At 46.4% G+C, this 22,773-nt stretch overlaps 1 protein-coding gene across 1 annotated transcript in view; it reads right to left on the bottom strand.

The window, feature by feature from the left end:
* The window catches only part of LOC126541952 (ornithine decarboxylase-like), a 42,657-nt gene extending 20,931 nt beyond the window's left edge, over positions 1–21,726 (bottom strand). The window contains exons 1-5 of the mRNA XM_072286141.1: positions 21,662–21,726; positions 21,125–21,152; positions 19,908–20,007; positions 18,058–18,134; positions 2,580–2,746 (exon numbers count right to left, since the gene is read on the bottom strand). Of these exons, the coding sequence (XP_072142242.1) occupies positions 2,580–2,746; positions 18,058–18,134; positions 19,908–20,007; positions 21,125–21,152; positions 21,662–21,726 (437 nt within the window). The remainder of the gene's footprint in view (positions 1–2,579; positions 2,747–18,057; positions 18,135–19,907; positions 20,008–21,124; positions 21,153–21,661) is intronic.
* Positions 21,727–22,773: the final 1,047 nt, after the last annotated feature.

Here is a 22,773-nt window from a genome sequence, read left to right as displayed (position 1 = left end):
AAGTGCGAAGAGACGGGTTCGAGGCTCGAAGTGGCGTGCCCTCCGTGATCACGTAGGATGGCTCCCTGTCCGGAAAGCTTCATTAAGCCATCGTTACTGCAAAAAAACACCATCGCAATAAGGCTACAGACAACGTTCGCCGAGGCCGCCATTCGTGGAATATGCAAGCCCTATTCTTATACAGAGAAAATGTGTATACCACAGCTTTTCGATGAAGCGTCGAAAATATGGTCATGCAGTACACCAACACAAATGAAGAAACTCACACCTTCCAATTGTCAGAGTATGGCGCATATTAGCGTCATCGAAAAGAACGGTACTTACGACACACCCACAACATTGCACCCTCTCGTCTGGGCTTCATGAAGAACTCGCTTCGCTTCACAGAATGAGCACCCAAATTTCTTGTTGAACGAATAGTACGATCCCCTCTCGTCAGCATGGATTCTGAGCAGCAGCCTGTATGTAGGACATGAAAAACGTGTTTTGGATCGCATTAAAGCTTCTCTAGGAGTATGTGCGAAAATCCGACAGGATAAAGTGCCTTAATGTTGTAAATGACAAAGCAAGAAGTGAACTCATAGGAAAAGACAATTGACAGTTACGGCGCAGTTAGGTAAACCAATGTAGAACTGAGTGTTAAATTATAACGCTGGTAAGTGTTACATGTATGAACCACTACCAAAGTTGATTTAATAAATACAAGGAGACTATTTAGCAAATTAGCTCTCCTTTACTGCCTTCCCCACTTTACCACTTCCCCTCACTGAGCTCTATCATCGACATCATTGGCCCGATTTCTTAATACGTCGCAGCCTCATTCTATCATCACGTAGTCCCAAACCCGCGAGTGTGCCGATCACCGGTTTGCGAAAGTAGATTTGTTTCCTTAAACACGACTGTGCCATGCAAGTGCCTTCCCAGGCTAGTGAACTACAATTATTCCAGTGACAAGGGCTACATGTATAGCGAAGGGGATTAGAAGTTATTGGATGATCACGGTGATTGTTATGATCAAGTTGTCAGTGCATGCAAAGACTCAGTGGTCACTCGTATTCCTGCCTATTCGTTGAAAGCGGCCAGATAACTCTTAGGCGGTGGATGTGACCCGAGTGAGCCATGCAGCGGAGGGGGTAGGCTAGTTCTGTTTTGCGTGGAGGTCGGACTAGACATTACTAAAGAATGTTTGCTACATGGAATTGACTTTGTCAATGCAGCCCTGTTCGTAACACTGCAACTTCTTAGCTGTCCTTTTTTTAAGAATAGACACATTTCATCGTGAATAAGCAACATCGCGACGAACATGTAGTCAAGTTCTAGCTACGTCGTTTAGGATTGCTGTGGACCTAGGACCATCAAGGCAGACAGTGTAATACCCCTATCGAGCAGGTAAGTCAAGTTTACTTAAGGAGAGTGTCACTCGGTTTACGTGCACTTTGCCAAATCTAAACGTCGCAAGTGGAGTGTACTTGGCGAAGAGTGCCCTCCGGTCGGAGTGAGTTCACGGAACGCACTTTGCTGGCCGAGTGCATAGCCTCGCCGCCAGCGGTTTGAAGGGTATAAAATGTAATGCATAAAAAAAGACACAAGTTAGTTTTAGTTCCTGAACGGAGTCTGACAAAATAATCACAACAGAACTCGCACATATTCTGTTTTAGCAGGATCAAATGCAATCTTGTCGCACACTACCATGTTGTTCTGGATTGGCTAGGCATTCGTCTTGGCCGGTATTGACTTGCGACACTCTTATAATAACAATCTTTTCGCTTTTTGTTGAGAAAATCTACATTACTGGTTGTTTCTTTATTTAATACAACGTAAAATAATAACATTGTAAAAGGTTATTTTTTTTAAATACACATATTCAAAAAATGTGCTCTTAGGCTGTCGCCAATTCTTTTTTTTTTTACTGCGAGTGCGCTCTGTTTTCGCGTTTAGCAACGCGTAGCCTAAAATGTCACTCAAGGTCTCAAAGTACACTCCCCTTAAGTGCACTTCACTTGCCCGCTTGACTGGGGTATGGGGAACGATTTCTCTAAATCTACACCATAACTCACTCGCCACCAAAGTGCTAATATTTCAACGTGTTCAATAAATAGAAATTATTGTATTCAACTACTCTTTTTGATGATCATAGGACCGTTGCAGTGCACATGAGGTTAGTGGCTCCCGATAACGTTTTGTCGTTATTTTGTCGATCATGCTTAAATGCTTTAATTCTGGAAAAAAATGACCAAGGCTAAGAGCCAAGGTCTGGCATAGTTTTGTATCCACAAAAACTATTTCATTTAGAGGCATCTCTTCTTTGGAGGTGCGTAGAGCCCATCACTTGCGACGGTGATACAAGTGATAATTAGACGACAACTTCCGCGGTAACAAATCGCAGACAGAATGTTTACCAAATGGCTTCACTAATAGGGCCCAGTGTAGGCTGAGCTTCAATGTATCCATTAACGGGTATGCCGCACAGCTGTAAAGCGTCTTTTGTGTGTGTGTGTCGTGCAACGCTAGATGTCACGTTGACAATGGTTTGTGTCGTGCGACACTAGATGGCTTTGTTTAGCGCACTGTTCACTCACCTCACGTTTTTGCCTTCGACTTTGGAGAGCTCTTCCACTGAATCAAATGTCATAAAGGTGACTTTATGTTTGAGAGCGAATTCAATGTCCCTCGGATCCTTTACGGTGCTGGCAAGCACTATGCGATCTGGAGAAACGCCCATGTTCAGAACAGCGGTCATTTCAAGCTGAAATGCATTCAAATGGAGATAGGCAAAGAGAGAATTACTTCGGCCAACTACCTCAGTGCATGCAATGAAGCTTCCTACACAATATGAAGAAACATATATCGATTACACCAATACACAAAAAAGATATTGCCCCATCCATTAAATATAGGGAGATTTTCACGTTCAATTATTTTCACATAAAATTTTGACAGGAAGCACACCGTTTTTGAGCTCATAAACGTCATGACCACTTGAGAATTTAAAGGCACTATCCACCGAGTCATTCTGTGTTGTATCGAACTTAGGATTTTCAATGAAATGAATAATACTGGGCGAAACGTCACTGTCTCAAATCTTTCTCTATTGCTAAAGATTTCTACATTAATGGAACATATACCGCTATCTGCGCAGAGGTTGTGGCAGTGTCGTGTAAACTAGATAGAGTATATATATTATTTATGCCAAGCTTCCTTTACCTGCCCTACCGGATTAAAGGTGGCTGCTTCTGTTGCCTAGTACTTGGTCGGTTTGTATATCTGTGGATATATTAGTAGATACGTATACGAATGCTATTTTGTGCGCTTAATGCAGGTACTAGCTAAAGCACTAATAAATAACTCTGTACTGATCGACAATGTACTGACAGTAAGCGCACCTCTGTTGCGCATACTAAAAACATTTCTGCCTAAAGGCGGAGCACATGTTGTCAACTCGAGGTGTCTCTAGAGCACACTTGTCTTACAAGTGAATAGGAAGTTATGTTCAATGGATTCTATCATTTAGTTGATATTTTTATTTAGTGATTTTAAAGCAATCCTTCGGTGTGGGCCATTGTGAGAGAAGAGGGACAGAATGTAGCTAGATATGTGTTGTACTTATCTTCACGTATACCTCTCATCGCAATTCTGCCCTTGACAAGCATCATGCATTCCCTTCGTTTAGGTGACACACTGTGATGCGTCACACTGTGAATTTACCTGATTTGGTGTTCATGTATTTCGGCTTAGATCAAGAACGAAGTAGTGCCTAAAGATAAAAAATGCATGAGGTTAAAGTTGATACCTTAGTGGTGTATAAACATTTCATTGTATGAGGTTGCGAGCTTCATAGAATGAAAGCAATCAATTTTATGGATCACGGTTGGTTAATGTACACTGCAGGAGTAAAACTTCGCATCGCATAGGTTCAAACAGGCCCTTTTGACCAGCATAATTTCTGTTCTGTAGAACTTGTATGTTAAAAATGAAAGTTAAGCAGATAGCAAATGCAATAATGATTATCGAAGCAAAAGAAATATAATCATTGTCAGCTTATATTATGTCCACTGCAGGACGAAGGCCTCTCCCTGCGATATCCAATTAACCCTGTCCTGCGCCAACCGATTCCAACAAGCGAATGCGAATTTCTTAATTTCATCACCCCACCTAGTCTTCAGCCGTCCTCGACTGTACTTCCCTTCTCTTGGCACCCATTACATAATGCCAATAGTCCACCGGTCATCTAACCTTCGCATTACATGACTTGTCCAGCTCTAGTTTTCTTTCCTTATGTGAATTAGAATATCGGCTATACCCATTTGCTCTCTGATCCACACCGCTCACTTCTTGTCTCTTAACGTCACGCGTAACATTCTTCGTTCCATCACTCTTATTCTCGAGCTCCTTTGTCAGTCTGCTATACATGTTGTCATATAGTGAAAGCAGGGAGACAGAGTTTCCCGTGACTGCGCGTAGTCGCTGATCTGGCAGCATGTGCTCTTCTTCGTCTTGATATACAACACGTCTGAGACCATTAAACGTGTGAGTATGTGACTCCTCGTCTGGCCGTCTCGCTCTTCCTTCCTGGCTACAACATGGTGTCAGAAGAACAGGTTCTACCAGCGGACATCGAACCTAGTCCTCCTCCGTGCGAAGGAAGATGCCAGCAACGAAACGCCGGTGAGCTGCTCCCTATACGCACATCTCGGTACTCTAGCAACGCGACCCCTTAACTTTCGAGGCCATGGCGTCATTCGTAATTCAACCGCCGGATGCCTTCAACGTTTCGTCGCCGAACGAGTGGCCGAAGTGGAAACAAAGATTCGAACGTTTTAGAACCTTTTCAGGGTTGTGCGTTAAGCCCGAGAAGCACCAAGTAGACGCTCTACTCTACATCATGGGCGAACGGGCCGAGGAAATATACTGCACTTTTGCTCTCTGTGAACAGAACACCAAGAAATTCGACGCAGTCGTGGAGCAGCTCGACAAATACTTTATCCCGCGACGCAACACAATCTTTGAACGGGCCAGATTCAACACCAGAGTGCAACAAGATGGTGAGTCGGCCGAAGATTTCGTTACTGCGTTTCACACATTTTCGAAAAAATGCGAGTTCGGCGCTCTTCGAGAAGAGTTCGTGCGCGACCGCCTCGTAGTTGGGATAAAATATAAGCAGCTACCCGCCAGGCTACAGCTCGACGCAGACCTCACTCTTCAGAAGGCTCTTGAGTCCGTCCGCCATATCGAGAGCGTCCGTCAGCAACAAGTCGAACTCCGCCAGGAAGTGCCATGTGTAAACAAAGTTCCGTCCGCTCCGCCATCTACTTGGGGCACTTCGAAACAGGACAAAAGCGGCAGCTATTCACGTAAGGCTAAGAAACAATATTTACCCTCCGGTAAAAACAGCTTGCAGAAACCGTGCTGTTGGTGCGGTCAAGTGCGTCACCCTCGTACTATGTGGCCAGCACGCTCGGAAGTCTGCAGTAATTGCCGGGAAAAGGGTCAATACGCCTCCGTATGCACGTCACGGCACCTCGATTGGGTCGAAACGCAAGTCAATTTAGAAGCAGGATTCCTCGGAGTAATCAAGACGTCGGATGCAGGAACGTGGGAGGCAACAGTCTTGGTTAAAGGTCAGCCAGTAGACTTCAAAATTGACACTGGCGCCGACGAAACAGTCCTCGCAAAGCAAATGTTCCAGACGCTCAAGGACAGGCCTTTTCTCTCAGCTCCTAATCGCCAGCTACATGGTACAGACGGAAAGCTTCTTCCAGCCGCAGGAGTGGCACAACTCGATCTCATCTACCGCGACCGTACGACTACTCAGGATGTCTACGTCTTAGATGAGGTCCGCACTCCGTTCCTAGGCAAGCCAGTGGTCAAAGAACTGCGGACGTTGGCATTTGTAAACGGCATTGCTGAAAAAGTGAATCCGAAAGCAGAATTTCCCTGGTTGTTCCAGGGACTCGGCTAGCTGCACAAGCAACACCGAATTCAGCTGCAAGCAGGAGCTAAATCTTTCGCGCTGCGCTCTCTGAGGCGCATCCAAATTCCTTTATACGAAAGGACAAAGTTGGAACTAGAAAGAATGCAGAATCTCTGCGTCATATCACCTGTTGACGAGCCGACTGAGCGTTGTGTACGAATGATAGCCGTCCCAAAGCCCGCCGGACACGTGAGAATCTGCGTGGACTTCACAGAACTGAACCGCCACGTTCTAAGAGAATGGCATCCTATCCCTTCCCTGGAGCACACTCTCGCACTTCTTCATGGTGCTAAAGTGTTCTCCAAACTGAACGCTGACTCTGGGGTTTTGCGAATTCAACTTTGTGAAGGTTCTAAAATGCTCACCACGTTCATCTCACCTTTTGGAGGCTTCTATTTCAACTGGTTACCATTTGGAATTGCGTCTGCTCCTGAAAACTTCCAGAAACAGATGTCGTGCATATTACAAGGCGTCAGTAGGGTTGTCTGTCACATGGACGGCATCCTTATCAGGGGTATGAATGAGCATGAGCCCAATGAGACACTCAGAAATGTAGTGCAGCTACTCGTTAAGGCTGGATTGACATTGAATGAAACCAAATGCTTGTTTAATGTCCATCGCCTCACGTTCCTTGGAGACTGGCTAGACCAAGAGGGAATACGATCAGACGAAAAGAAAGTTGAAGCCATTATGAAAAATGGAGAGCCCAAGAAACGAGACGGAACGGCTGAGAATTGTCAGAATGGTAGCATACCTCGCCAGATTCGTTCCCAATCTCTCTGAAGTCCTGCAACCACTTATTCTGTTGCTTGGATGCTCTCGTAGCGCCCTGTCCTTGGAGTTTACGATCCATCAAGACAAACGATCGTTGCTGCAGATGCATCGTCCTTCGGACTTGGTGCATTATTCCGGCAGAAGCAAATGAATGACAAGTTTTCTGTCATAGCTTATGCCTCATGATTACTCTGAGAGACCGAGAAGCGTTACGCTCAAATCGAGAAGGAGGCTCTTGCTTTAGTCTGGACATGTGACAAGTCCGGCGATTATCTTGTCGGCAAGCTGTTCAAGCTGGAGACAGACCATAAGCCGTTCGTTCCCATCTTCACTTCGAAAAGCCTTCACTCCGAAGAGTGGCCCTCCAGGTAAGATTTACCAGTGAACCTAAAGCCCTTCTACGAACATCGACACCAGCTCACTCTGGAGAATGCTTTACTCCTCTACGCTGCTCGAGTTGTCGTTCCGGCCTCTTGTCAAAGCGAAGTCCGACGACTCTTACATGAAGGACACTTCGGCATTACAAAGACACTTGCTCAAGTCAGAGATTGTGACTGGTAGCCCACTATAGGAGCTGATGTCACGTCCCTGGTGAAGCAATGTCAGCAATGCGTCGAAACAACAAGTAGCAGGAAAATGCCACTAAAAACTTCTGAATTTCCAGAAAGACCCTGGCAACACATTGCAATGGACTTGTTTCACTATGAAAGCCAGTGGTGGTTGATAGCAACAGATTATTATTCAACATCCCCTGAAGAGGATCGGCTCGAGAAGCTTACGTCCGCAGCTGTAGTCAACCACTGCAAGTCATTTTTTGCACGCCACGGTATTCCTTAGAAAGTGGTTTCCGACAACGGCCCACAGTTTTTGTCGACTGAGTTTTCACTATTCGCTCAGAACTACGCCTTAGAACGCATTACCTCTAGCCCTCACAATGCTCAGAGCAATGGACTTGCTGAGGCTGCGGTAAAAAATCATCAAGACTTCCATGACAAAGACGAAATACACTTACTTGACCCTTCTAGCTTACAGTTTGACTCCTTTGAAGAATGGTTACAGCCCTGCGGAACTACTGATGGGTCGTCGGCTAAGAACCAAGCTTCCTCTTAGTTCCACCATGCTGACACCCCAACTGCCAGATCAAGAGAGCCTTCGGAAGTTGAAGGAAAAGTATAGGAAACGTCAAACGAAAGACTTCGACAGACGTCACGGAGTCCACGACCTGCCGGAGCTATTCAATGGAGACGACGTCTGGTTAACAGACCTCAAGTGCAAGGCGACAGTACAAGCCCCAGCCGACGAGCCTCGGTCCTAATGGGTTAAAACCGACACTGGTGCTGTACGCACGAACAGGACCCAGCTAGTTCGCTATTCCCCTGGTAAAACCAGCGCAGAAAGTGTTTGTATCAGTGACGGTGTAGCAGACGTCCGTTCGTGTTGCCAAGACACTTCCCACATGCATACTAGAAGTGGGAGGTGCCTGAAGCCGCCTGGTGTAGCGAACTTCGCTTGCTCTTTTCGGGAGATGATGTACATGTTGCCATCTAGTGAAAGTGGGAATACGTAGTTCCCCGCGACTGCGCGTGGTCGGTGATCTGGCCGCGTGTGCCCCTCTTCTTGAGATGGAACACGTCTGAGAGACCATTAAAGGTGGGGCATATGACTTCTCGTCTGGCCGTCTCGCTCTTCTTTCCTGGCCAAGTCTCCAAGTTTCTGCCCCATATGTTAGCACCGGTAAAATGCACTAATTGTGCACTTTCCTTTTTAATGACAATGACATGCTTTCAGTCAGGATCTGTCAATGTCTGCTGTATGCCCCCTCCGACCCATTTTTATCCCTCTATAAATTTCCTTCACATGATGAGGGTCCCCTGCGAGTAACTGACGTACGTATTCCTTCACAGACTCTCGAGGCTGACTGGCGATGTTTAATTCTTGTTCCCTTGCCAAGCTATTGATAATTATCTTTGTTTTCTGCATATTATTATTCAGCCCCACTCTTACAGTCTCTCTGTTAAGGTCTTCAATCATCTGTTGTAACTCGTCCCCTATGTTGCTGAACAGAACGATGTCATCTGCAAACCGAAGGATGCTGGGATATTCGCCGTTGATCCTTGCTCTTAAGCCTTCCCAGTTTAATAGCTTGAATACTTCTTCCCTTCCAAGCATGCAGTGACTAGCAGTGGAGATTGTGTCTTCCAGTCTGACCACTTTCCTTACAGGTATCTTTCTACTTTTCTTGTGGATAATTAGGGTAGTTGTGAAATCTATGAAGATACTTTCCAAGAGATTTACGTAAACCTCCTGTATTCCTTGATTACTTAATGCCTCTATGATGATGATTTGGGACTTTTATGGCGCAGCAGCCGTGCAGACTATAATGCGCCAAGCACACCATAATGCGCCATGTTTAATGCCTCTATGACTGCTCGTATCTTTAATAAATCAAATGCATTTTCCTAATCTATGAGATCCATATAGAGAAGCTGATTGTACTCTGCGGATTTCTCGATTACCCGATTGATGACGTCGATGTGATCCATAGTACAGTATCCCTTCATGAAGCCAGCCTGTTCTCTTGATTGATTGATGCCAAGTGTTTCCCTTAATCTACTGGAAATTAGCTTGGTGAATATTTTATAAAATACTGGAAGTAAGCTAGTGGGCCTATTATTTTTCAGTTATTTAATGTCTCCCTTTCTGTGCTTTAGTACAATGAAGGTATTCTAGTTTTCTGGGGCTCTTGAAGTCGTGAGACATTTCGTAAAAAGGCCGCAAGCTTTTCAAGTATGTCTCCTCCACCTTTGAACCCCGCTTTTTCTCGTTTCACGTCTTGCAGGGCACTACAAACTTCATTGCTAGTTACAGAAGGAGCCTCTGTAAGCTGGTAATTGCTTCTTCGAATACAAGTATCGTGGCTACTCTGGGTATTGTACATATTAGTATACAATCCTTCCACTGCCTTTACTATATCTTGGAAATTCCTGATGATATTACGCTGCTTATCTTTCCGTGCATACATCTTTGGCTTGTCCTATGCCACGTTTTCTTCTAAGTGATTTTATGCTGCGTCCATTTGTTACTGTTTCTTCAGTCTTTCTTACGGTATAATTTCGCATTTCCTTCATTTTCTCCTTGTTGAAGAGTTTTGACAATTCCGCGAATTCTGTCTCATCTCCTGAGTTGGACACTTTCATTCTTTGTCGTTCCTTTATAAGCTCCTTCGTTGCTTGGGACAGCTTAACTATTGGTTGCTTTGGTGCGTTACTTCCCACTTCAATTGCTCCTTCGGAAGCCAGACCTGTGAAGGTTTCGTTCATTACATCTATGTCATCTTCATCTCGCTCTTGAAAGGCTGCATATTTATTTTCAATTACCAGCCTGAATTGGTCTGCTTTTGCCCTTACTGTGTATAGGTTGGCCTGTTTCTTCTTCACCAATTTTACTCTGTATCTCTTGAAATTGACGTGAATCCAAGACATCACTAACCTATGATTATTGCACTTTAGCCTACCTAACACTTCAACATCCTTCACTGTGCTGGGATTGGCACAAAATATGAAATGTTTTTATTTCATGGGTCACCATTAGGGCTTTTCAAGGTCCAATTTCTGTTGCTGCATTTCCTGAAGGTGTTCATCATTCGCAGCTTATTCCTTTCCGCAAATTCTACCAGCATCTCTCCTCTAGCTTTCATAGAACCAACGCCGTAGTAGCGAATTGCTTGTTCACCACCCTGCTTTTTCCCTACTTTTGCATTGAATTCGCCAATTGCTACAGTATACTGAGTTTGCACTTTTGTCATCACTAATTCAACAACTTCATAACACTGATCTACTTGGTCATCATCATGATTGGATGTTGGAGCGTATACTTGTACTACCTTTCATCTATACTACTGACTATACATCTATACTATGCATGACTACTGCTACCGTCTCATTGAGGCTGTAGAATTCGTCAATGTTGCCCGCTATGCGCTTATGTATTGGGAATATGACGTAGCCAATATAGGGGATAACCGAGCATTTAAATTGAAAAAGTGTGATCGTTTCTTATTGGCAAGCAATATATATATATATATATATATATATATATATATATATATACGAGGTCATCGTCCTGTTTGTACAATTTGTCATGTTGCTGTCTTCTCTTCTTCGGGGGTGGTGTTTTCCTTTGAGACAAGTCACCATGACGCACCTGGTGTTACCGGTTTGGTTTCTTGGACCATTTGTTCCGGCTTGGGCCTCATAGTATATAGTAGGTGTGCCGTGTAGATATTGCTATGTGCTCCTTGAAGCAAATGATATCGACCCTTGGATTTAGGCGAACGTGCCCATAAGTGGTCACTGCCTGATCTGATGACGACGATGTGCCTCGCTTGATGGTGGCTGACTTCCAGGTTGACCCGTTTTTGCTACCCTTGTGAATGTTCCCTGTAAATAGTTTTCCTACTCTGCTTCCACGTAACAATTATTTCGTGAAGGTTGTACGTACTTACTTCTTCTGACCGCAGCGAACGCCACCTCGAATCTATCACCACGCCGCCAATTGATGATACGTCGTCATTAGCTACGCCAACGACCACTATCCAGTTTGTCGCCTTCTTGCAGTGCCGCGATTCCGGGAACATTTCCGGGTCAAACAGCGTTGACGTGGATTAGTGACTGAACATGTACGAGCGTGTCAGCAAACATAATGGCTGGAATCCCACTATAGTGGTGGCAAACATCATATTTTACCTCGGCGAAACCCAAGTTTCGGGCTCACGAATCTGGCACACGTTCAAGCAGCAGCTCCGCGACCTTTTCGGCAACCCATTTGTTCGACAGCTTGTCGCCAAGTAACAAATGGAGGTACATACCTAGACGTTAACTTAGCCTTATTTGTCGTACATACAGCAGGTGCTGGCCTTATGTCTACAAGCTAACCAGATGATGTCTGAGGTTGGCAAGGTTGCCCCCATTTTTAAGGATGCCTCGGATGACGTGGTCGATCTGCTCGTCTTCACCAATATGACCACTGTTGACAATGGGATGAAAGAGTGCCGTCGTCTAGAGCAAGCTAAATGGCGGCGCAGTTCCCCTCAGTTCTAGCGTCTGCCGAATACCACTGCAACGTCATTCTGCGAGGCAACTTTTTGTCAACCATCGATATCAACGGCGTGACGCGCATCGCCCACCAAGAACTCGACGCTGCCTATCCAGCTTCTTATAAACCCACGGTATCCGACACGTACGCGCCGGCTATTTCATTGATAGAAGCTGTCGTTGAACAGGAATCGGCCCCGCACAGAATCCTCTTCAGCCAATGTCCCTGAAGAAGGTGGCCGCTAAGTCCAGTCGCCTCCGCCGCACGGCCATCCATCCCGTTCAACGACTCACCGCCGATCCCCTTCACCGTCTTTTGACGTCGCTTATCGCCGGAAAAATATCGCTGCTTCTGGAGGTGAAGCTGCACTGTCGACTTTGATTCAATATCCTCTGGTGCCTTATGTGCCCACCGGAACACCCTTAAGTCCACGTCGATGCCGTCTCTGTCAGAGCTTTGGTTGATACCGGGGCGCACGTTTGTGCCACGAGTGGCAATTTTCGTCGTCGCATGAGCAAGATCCTTACAACTTCCATGACCCGAGTCGTAAGTGTCGCTGACGTTGCGATGATCGCTGTTGTTTGGATGGGCAAAGCTTTGTTTAACGTTCCTGGTCACCAGGTGGTTGTTATTTTTATGGTACTTGCGCAGTGCCCCCACAACCTCTTACTTCGGCACGATTTTATTTCTGCCAATTCTACCCTGATTGATTGCTTCGTCGGTGTCCTCCGCCTTCAACTGCCTGGCCTCAGTGGACCCAGTGACCAAACTCCTCCATCTCGACACAATAGTTCTGCCGAACCCCGCAAGGTGGAGAGAAGTAGTTGATCAACGGAAAATGAGTCATCCATCAAATCTTAGCAACTACCACAAAAGAAAACCATACGGGTGCCTTACGTTATTCCTTCTCGCTTACTTTGCAGCGGATTTGTTTGCCTACCACTAAAACCCTGACGCTTGTCGAATAGTCATCTTCGCCAGCTGTTCCTGACGGCAACAACTACGTGACGCCTCTCACGTAGTCCTGCTCACGCACGGTGTTGCTGCACCATACATGGTCCTGATCACTACGGGTAACAGGACCTGCCTTCCACTTGTGCATTTTAGCTTCGTCAAGCAAGTACTTCCACATGGACTTTCCACAGTCGATCTTTGCTCCATTCAAGACCTTAAGCTAGAAGCTATTGCACTGGGTGCTACATGTCCTAAGATGTATTATAAAAAGCCAACAAACCAAGAAATCAAGGACAACATAAGGGAAGTTACATGTACTTATTAATTTAATTAAATAAATTATAAATTATTGAAAATGAAAGTGGATGAAAATGATATCGCCATTGGTGGGGAACGAACCCACGTCTTCGCATTACGCCTGCTTTGCTCTTCCCAACTGAGCTTCCAGGCATGGTTTTCCCACTCACTTTCTGGCGTACTTATGTTTAGCTACTAGAACACCTGGGAGTGTTAGCCAGCGCCACACCTCACAGCCATCAATTCCGTGATTTCTGGATTGAAATCCGCCGTGCCGGATTCAGCTGAACTAATCGCAGTGCCGTTTTGGCCGTCGCCGCCATATTGTCGACTGCCGCAGCACAACCTGACCCAGAAAAAAATTCAAGCCGTGAAAGACTTCCCTGTGCCCAAGTCTGCCGAAAATGTTCGCCGCTTTATGGGGCGCTAATGCTATTTTTATTGGTTTGAAAAGAGGTTTGCAGTGATTGCGAAATTGCTAACCGATCATCTTAAACAAGACGCCCCTTTTACCTAGGGTTTTGCACAAGCCGCTGCTTTCTCCAAGTTAACCACACTCGCCGTAATGCGTCCCACTTCGGCCCACTTCGACCCATCAGCCTAAACCGAAGTTTGCATTCACGAGAGTGGCTAGGGGATAGGTACTGTCTTGGATCAACGTCTGTGTGGAGCGAATTGCGTCATCGCATATGTGAACAAGATTTTGTCCGCATTTGAGCAACATTACCCAATTACCCAACGCGAGTGTCTCGCTCTTGTATCGTTAATAACAAAATTTCACCTTTATCTATTCGGCCAAACGTTCACAGTATTTTCCGACCACTATGCCCTCTAATGGCTCGCCCCTTTGAAAGATCTTACAGGCAGACTCGCTCAATGGGCACTGCGCCTGCAAGAGTGCGCCTACACGGTCGTATACAAGACAGGGAGCCTGTACAAAGATGCAGATTGTTTGTGCCGCGGCCCTGTGGCCGCCTGTGACTCTTCGCACACTGCATGCATCGACAGCGTTTTTTTCGGGATCCAGTTGCTTAACATCGCCGACGAACAGCGTCGGGAAGCCTACTTATGAGAAATAATCGAGCGTCTGGCATCTCCCTGCGAAGCCTCCATGCGCATGTTCACCCAGGGCTTTACTTATGTCTGCCTAACGCGTACCCTGATGGCCCTGCTTTTTGTCCTAGGTATATCATCCCACCTGCGCTTCACAGTTTTTCGTCAGCTTCACGGCACCCCAGACGCTGACTACCTTGGTATTACTCGCTCACATGATCGTGTGCGCCGTCCCAACTATTGGCCTGGCCTAACCCGCTCAGTGCGGCCTGTAAAGTCAGGCTCTTGGGAAAATAACGCACACGCAAGGGAAGCCTTGGTGCGAATAATAGACAGAGCCGTTTGTACACAAACTGCAACCTTTTCACACTACGATCATCAGATTGATGAACTGTATTTAGCACACATGCAATGGCACAAAATCGTTATAGCTGGCAAGAATCAGCTAGCAGGGTGCGATCAATGCTACAGAGTTGCGCCGCAGGTTTCATTGCTTCGCCCACTAACGACGCGATAAGTCAGAGTCACAATGATTTTACAAATGCGAGTTCACCTAGAAACATTGCGTCGGCCCAGACGACGGGGCCGTTTCCGAGGATGCGGCCGTGGATGAACCGCAGGGTCCCTTGTCGACGCTGGCCTCAACGCGACACTTTGTAGTCGTGACCAGCACGGTCGATGAACAGGTCCCAGCTGCGTTCTCCGGGAGGGGTCAGAAGGGCCGGATGCTGGCTAAGCACTTAGAAGAGGCTGGTGCACAGGTCGTAGCCGTGGTCTTCGGAAAGCGTCGGTCCGGCCGAAGCACAGGAGCAGCACTCCGCAACAGTCAGCGGAACCCATGTTGTAGGGCAGGCCCGGGTCCTCTCGCCTGACCAGCCAGTCGGCTCCATCGACCAGCCTTTGGTCGACCATAGCCCGTCGTCCGCGGACATCCCCGGAACAGTGTGGAACAGTCTCCGGAACAGTCCGGTCCCTTGGAATTGCAGGGCTGCCTGCTGGCTCCACCTAGGCATGCTTTTGTTTCCTCTGCTCCGCGAATCAGCCCCACCTCCTTGTCGCCCGTCTTACGAGCCCCCCGCAGCGCGCGATCTCCTCTTCCTTCTCTTCTCCTTTTTCCGATTGCCACCCCCTAATTTTCCGAAGTGTGGCTTGCTCCTTCTTTGGCTTATGTTGCAGTCGTCAAGGACGTCTCACGACACAAGTACAACGTCAAGCGCATATCACACGATCTTATGTTAGCACCTGCCCGCTCTCTCCATGCTGAAAAAAAGCCTGCGCTTCCTGCTGGGTATCTTCAGCCCATCGCTGTCGCAAATGAGCCCTTTTTCCCTATGGGCTTCGACCTTCTCGGACCCTTTCCCACATCTGCTACAAGGAACAAATGAATTGTCGTCGCTAACGATAACGCAACGCACTACGCAATGACATCAGCAATGGCGACCAGCTGTGCTACAAACGTGTCTGACTATTTCCTACGTGACGTAATTTTAGTACACGCTGCCCCATACCAACTGCTGAAGGACCGAGGCCGTACCTTCTTGTCTAAAGTAATCGACGATATCCTGAGCAGCCAGTTCACGCAGCACAAAATCACCACGCCATACCATCTCCAGACGAACATGTTCCCCGAGCGCTTTAATCGGACCAACAGACGTGTCAGCTCACCTTCGTGATTTTTTACTTGCACTGCCATACGTGACATTCACACATAATTCCCAAAGCCACGACACTGGTAGATAGCCCCCCTTTCACCTTTTTGTTTGGACGTGAGCCAACTTTGCCGTCGGACACATTTCTTCCTTCCCCTGCAACTTCAATTGGTGAATATGCACGCGACACGATTGCCCAGATTGATTACGTGCGGCAGATAGACCATCGTAGACTTGCTGCTTACTGTTAGGTATGGACGGACGCCAAGGGCCCGTGGGTGCTACGTCATCCCCTTCCCCTCTCAGGGTCGGGGCCCGTGGGTGCTGCGTCATGCCCACGCTACCGGAGAGGTCACTCACCCGACGCTCTCCCCGGATTCGTCGAAGAGAGACGCACTCACCCGACGCACTCACCGAATTCATCGAAAAGAGGATCGACTTCTCCTTCCCGTGCCTGGTATTGCAGGAGGAGGGGCCTTCTCTCTGTGCCTGTCACGTGTCATCGACGAAAGCAAGATCCCGCCCACACGATTGTAGAGAGCCTATTTAAGGGGCTCCGAAATGTACTTCATACTTGATACTTCATTCTCTTCTTATTTTCTTTCAACTACCTTTGAATAAACAGTGCAAGTTTCGCACTAGCAAATCGTCGTCTCGCCCTTACTCGGTCGCCATGGTCTACCGGATGCCTGCAGCCCACCGACAACGCCACGCTACCCAATAAGGAAAGGTCGGACGAGCTTCGAAGGGCAGGCGCCGCTACTTCTCGGCAGCAGTACGGTACGCTACCCTGGAGTACGCAAGAGACAGGTCACTAGCAGTGGGATCGCCTACCAATGCAACAAACTGGTTGCTAACGGAGGGACCGCCCTGAGGTGCAACATTACCAAGACAATCTCAGAAGCGCCTTTACGACCAGTGACACTGCGACGAACGTCTTCCTCTGGGTGCCCTCGTGCTACATTGGTTCCACTCCCGACATGCGGGCCTTTCTGAAAAGCTCCTTCCTCGCTACGCAGGCCCATACCGCGTCCATCGACAAGTGACTGACGTCACATACAAGATTGTGTCCACTAGTCCTACTACGTATTATATTCCGTAGTCCAGCGAAGACTTCCACGTTTCGAGACTCAATCACTGCCACCGTTCCTCTGCTGTGGGTCCTTAGTGGCTCCGGGCCGGCGTTTCTGCCACTGGGGGTCATGCTGCGTGCTTCTCGAAGAAGATGATGTCGACTTTTGGATTTAGATTGAGGTATTCATAAGCGGCCACTGCTTGATCTGATTACAATGACTTGCTTTGCTTGATGTTGGCTCGCTTCCATGTTAGCCAGTGCTTGCTACCCTTGTAAGTATACCATGTAAGTAGTTTCCTTACTTTGCTATCAAGTAGCAATATAAATAAAAACAGCAGTACCAAACGGTGGCCATGAGCGTCTTACACTCTCTTCGCTTTATTAGATGCTTTTTATTTATGCTAGACGCTCGAGGCTAGAATTAACCTTTGTCTAGTTGTCTTTAGATGGCAACTGCAGCAACTGCAGTAAAAATCAAGCAAATTAGAGTAGCATAAATTATTTGATGCGAGCTAACAAGAAAGCATTAGCTGCCACAAGTGAAGCGTTTGCAGGTAGCACTTCGAAGTTGTACTTCTTCAGCCGTATACGAAAAAAAGGTCGTATCACATGCAGTGCCGCTTGTTATGCCCTGACTGTTTCGTCACAACGCTCATAAATTTCGTTATTTAGCAGTTCACAGTAAAGCAGAAGCGAAAGAACTAAAAACAATGGCACCTAAGCTACTCTTTCCAATCACATTTTACCATTCCAATGCTGTATGCAGTATCTTTTGCATTTCAGAAACTATCTACTTATTCTAATACATGAATACCAGTTTCACCATGTAAGAACCTTAAAAAATTAGTGAGTCGAGTGCACCACCTATTCAAAGATAATATGTTTGAGGGCACCTCTTCTCTGTGTTAGTGAGGTAACTAATAGTTTAAAAGAGTTAATAATCAATAGATTGAAAAAGCAAATCTAAGTAAAAAAGATAATACAATATAAATATAAGACACTCTTAGCAATATCATACAATATAAATATAAAAGACATGCTTGGCATACTGTCACTCTCAATTTAAACGCCGTTTGTTCAAAATTAAATCCAATAATAGTTTCCGGCGCTAGTGCTTTCTGCCATTTGAAACAAGTATACTTGTTTCTTATTAAACGAATGTGAGAGACGCCAGTGTCAATTTCGCATACCTTGTTGGTGCAGTCGAAGCTGACGCCTAGATTGTTGAGGATGTTCAATACCACGGGGTCTCGACAAGACTTGATAGCTGCAAATGAGTTTGAATGAGAAAACATAGATGCACTGCGTTTTTTGACACAAAATATCTCTACCCCTTACCCCTCCAGCCTTCTTCCACATTGGATCAAAGAACTATGTCACACCTACACCAGAAGCCTGCCCCGCTCCCATTTTCGTTTTTCTGCCTCCATAAAAAATTCGCCCCGGCTTTCCCATGGCGCCTTTGCATAGTTTGCTTTTCCCTGGAATGCTCTAGTTCGTTTGGTTGCTTTTCGCTTTTCATGCCCTGAACGGGACTTGTGAGACGGTATGAGAGAAATACGACGTCGTATTTGCTGGCCTGGAGACAGGCAGCTTTGAGGATGAGAGAGAAGGACGTTTACTTGAAATTTCGGCCTTACGCTTTTCTCAGAAATTGTGAAATCCCGCTCATAATTGTATGTTTCTAAATTGCAAGCGATAAACAACGATGGCTTGACGTAATAGTACAATATTGAGAAAGCTGCAAGAGTTAAAAAAGCTGAGAGGCTGTGTTTATAGGCAGATAACAGAAAGTGTAAAGCTCACAGATTGCGCCATACTTGGTGCTTTCACTCGGGGGTTAGCCCTCCACATTTTGCAAAAAAAGAAAATTTGCTATCCTTAAACAGTACATAGGGCCTCATGTTAGCATATCTAAGACTTCCAGAGTGAAAAGAAATGTCGCAGACTTGCGCGTAAGGCGCGGCATTCATAGTGTTAGCGATCACTACACGAAATGACCAACTAACTAAACACTACACAATATAAACAACTACAAGAAACAAAGACAAAATAAACAACCACGCGAAATAAGACGGATATATCTCCTAGGCCATATCAATTTCATTAAACCTTCGCTTACTAAATGGACCGGCATGGTTGTACTCGCACACAGACAAACATGAAGATTTCCTAATCGATGACGTGAGCCCTTGCTCTCACAACGCTAGTATCATGAGGAGCACAGGCTGCTAGCTGGCAGCGCATGTGCTTGTCCCAAACCGAAAATTCCCTGCTACGGCGTGCTTCACAATCTAAATTGTGCCTCGTCTCCGAAAATTTGGCAATCACCTTCAGCTAATCATCTGTGAGTGTAGAAAGGGAGCGGGCATGAACCCATCAAACATTTGCCCTTGCACTAAGCCCTTGCGCTCGCGGCGGATAATCTGCCCAGAACTGCGCGGACCGCGTATGCGCTTGACCGCGCTGCCGCCACGGGCGGCCACGGCCTGGTAGGTGGGATGCGAGAGGAGACGTGCCCCGCGATGGGGCAACCTAGGAGGCGGAGCCGGCGGAACGGTCCGACGTCATGGGAAGGATTTGATGACCGATTCGACGATTGTGATTGGCCGACGTACCGTCATAAGATTCCCTAGTCTAGTCTCCTAGGGAAAACGATGGTTTTAAAAGCGGAGCCCTTTGATGCAGTGAGAGTGTATTGACGCGTCCTGACGTGAGATGAGACGCTTAATATGCTCCAACATGGAGTGGGCTTCCGTTTCTGGAGACACTGTAGTAACGTAAAACGAGCCACTTTTCCTTCATTCCTACTACCGGACGTATTCGCCCCTGTGCCACATGTATTCCGGGCCTAAACGCTACCCCGAGCCGCAACACCGCACCTGGGGCACAGCAGCGCAATAGGCTCATTGCCATATACAGGAACGCAAGGCGATGGTGACTGCAATGGCGAAAATGCGTTCGAACTGTCTGTATCATTACTATGGCAATATCAAAGATATGACGGTCTTAAAGAGCAAAACAGGAAACAGTAGCTCACCGTAATAGGGCACAACCCTTGGAAGACATTCTCTCCAAAGGTTGACCTTGTTGGCTATGTCCCGCAGGTCGCAGAGAAAGAAGGCATCGGGCTCTGTATGCTTTGAAACATGAATTTGTTGGAGTCGGTTATTGAAAAAATCTTATTTTTTTGTTGGTTATCAATGGTAGAAAGATGCGAAATATTTTTTTCGAAGAAATTGGGGAATGACATTCTTTCAAGATTATTAGTGGACTCCCAGTCGCCATGGTCTGCAAAATAACACAGTCCTGTATGAAGAACCATATGATATCGTGCAGAATTCAACCAGTCAATAATACTAGCGTGTTAGGCATTAACATTCCCAACAAAAAGTGGAGCTTACCAACCCTTGTGATAGAAATGCAGTGAAGTTCTCAACAAGTGCAATAATATCCCGTTTGATTCAATTTTGACGATTATACGGATCAGTAAATATGAGTGCACTTTTTTGTGGTCAAGTAATAGGGTCCTAATATCGAAGGAATCTGGTAATGTTCTAACATTTCTATAGATTTAGTGTACTTATCCATTAGAGGATAGCTTAAATGCTCTACTGTAACACCTGACCGGGATTCATTGTTCTTTTGAAGGGCCATCACTTAAAGCAATATAAACTGAACTGGTAATTGTTATCAGTTCGATAGGTCCAACATTTGCAACATAACTGTTGACGAAAAAGGAACCGATGTATCGAGAAACTTACAACCTAAATAGCTTGTAATGCATGGCCATACATGGCGTTGTTGCTCAATCATCCAGAAATCATTGAACGGACGCAACATATTTCAGCCGTTCTCTTTGTAACCGCTCTAGTTGTACTGACGGGCACTGAGAAATACATCATTGCAGATATCACTAGGAGAATAAAGCGAGATACATGGAGTAACATTTCACAATCACATATGAAATGTTTGCCGGAAGTGAGAACACTCAGTACTTTCCGAGCACGTTCCTGATACGCTTTCAAAGTTTAAAGATTGTGATGCTACTAGCTTGTTCCAGGCGATGAATTTGGGTCATTTAACAGACCTATCAAAAACACCTTACGAAAGGATGGACTTGACACGTACAGATAAGCTGCATCCAGCTAAAAGCATTCACAGTGACCTTAAAACATTCATGGAATGTCACTAATGCAAACTGTGTCTGTAAATGATAGAGAGTGTATTTTGCGCGTGTGAGGATAGCTAACATACCTTCGCAATCTCCGAGCCAAGGTCACGCCTGCAGAGCAAAGGGCAACAGGTTCACGCCGACAATGGAGACAAAAGGGCGGAACCTCTTCTCAGGAGATGCACATAGTATGCGCTATCTGCGAGCTCAATTTTGGTATCGACCCTTCCAATCAGCCATAGTTAAGCGAAATGTGAGTTTTCACCATTAGCCTGCGGTGTTTCGAAAATTTCGTATACACTCCTAAGGAGTAGACTAGAGGTCGCAAATTTCAAGTTAAGTTGCACTTCGTAACTGCAACCTGCTGAATCTGTGATGGCAAGCAAATATCTTTAATTATTATTTTGCAAAATTCAATGCCTGCGGATGTGGTCAAAGGGGCCCCATTAAGGATGCCGATGTACTCGAAAGCATCAATTGGGTGGAGTAACAGATGCGTCTGCTGTACCGCCGTCTATATTTCCAATGAGCATGCGCGTATTTCCTGTAAACATCTACGGCCTTTGATGCGGACCAAAATATTTTTCGCGCACGTTTACTATTCTACGTCATGTGCTTACCCGCTTCGAAATAATCTTCCGAGCCACATCATGCATGGAACCTTGAGTGTAGATGCAGGTCCCATCATCGGTTTGGCATGGGGAGGAAGACTAGAAACACATAAAGATACAATCGTTTTTTCATGTCTTATTAATTATTTAGGTGCTTGGACTTCTGATAGTCTACGTAATATATCAGTCTTCTGCCGCGCAGCTTATGAAGGGCGTTTCTAATAGCAATTAAGCTGACAGCCTCCTTCTTAGCAAACAACTCAATGCCATCCCACTTTGTGAAGAAAGATGACCAGCGAAGCTGTGTATGCGGGCCCCTCAATGGCGAACGTGTGGGGAGTGCAGGGAGTGCTTAACGCCTGCTTCAGCTCCGCCGCTGGTCGTCCCGGCATTGCACAATCTGCGGTATGGGCCCACGTGTGGGGAGTGCGGGGAGTGCTTAACGCCTGCTTCACCTCCGCCACGGGTCAGCCCGGCATTTCGCTATCTTCGGGATCGGCCCACGTATGGGGAATGCTTAACGCTTGCTTCAGCTCTGCCGCGGGTTGGCCCGGCATTGCGCTAACTTCAGGATGGGCCCACGTGTGGGGAGTGCGGGGAGTGCTTAACGCCTGTTTCACCTCCGCCGCGGGTCGGCCTGACATTGCACTATCGTCAGGATTGACCCACGCATGGGGACTTCTTTGCTTATACAACGACACGAAAAATTCTTTGGACGCTGTAGAAAGGTCGCTTCTGTTACTAACCAAAAGCTAATACACTCTAAAAAAGGTTCACGCCCTTTGGGCTGTATATCTGCCACACAAGAATAATCGTCATCTACCTTTCTTGTGCCTCCTTTCATGAAAACGCCGCGCCCGCTACTTTCTTTTCGGCAATGCTATGTTATGCTGATAACGCCCATGCCGTTCGTTACTGCAAAGTACCGGGCTCGAAGCATTAAAGGAAGGAAAAGCGGACAAGACAGATGACGTTTATTGTTTAGTGGCAAGACAGGACTCAAAGGGTGTAAGCTTTTCTTAGAGTGTAGTGGTATTTGCTACCCAGTTAAGTTAGCAGGGTTTTTTTTTGTTTACAATAGGCACTTCCATTGCCAAGAAACAATTAGCTCGCTATTGCAT

Source organism: Dermacentor andersoni, chromosome 2, assembly GCF_023375885.2.
Source record: "Dermacentor andersoni chromosome 2, qqDerAnde1_hic_scaffold, whole genome shotgun sequence".
In the NCBI taxonomy this organism is placed as follows: Eukaryota; Metazoa; Arthropoda; class Arachnida; order Ixodida; family Ixodidae; genus Dermacentor; species Dermacentor andersoni.
This window is presented reverse-complemented; position numbering and strand designations above follow the sequence as displayed.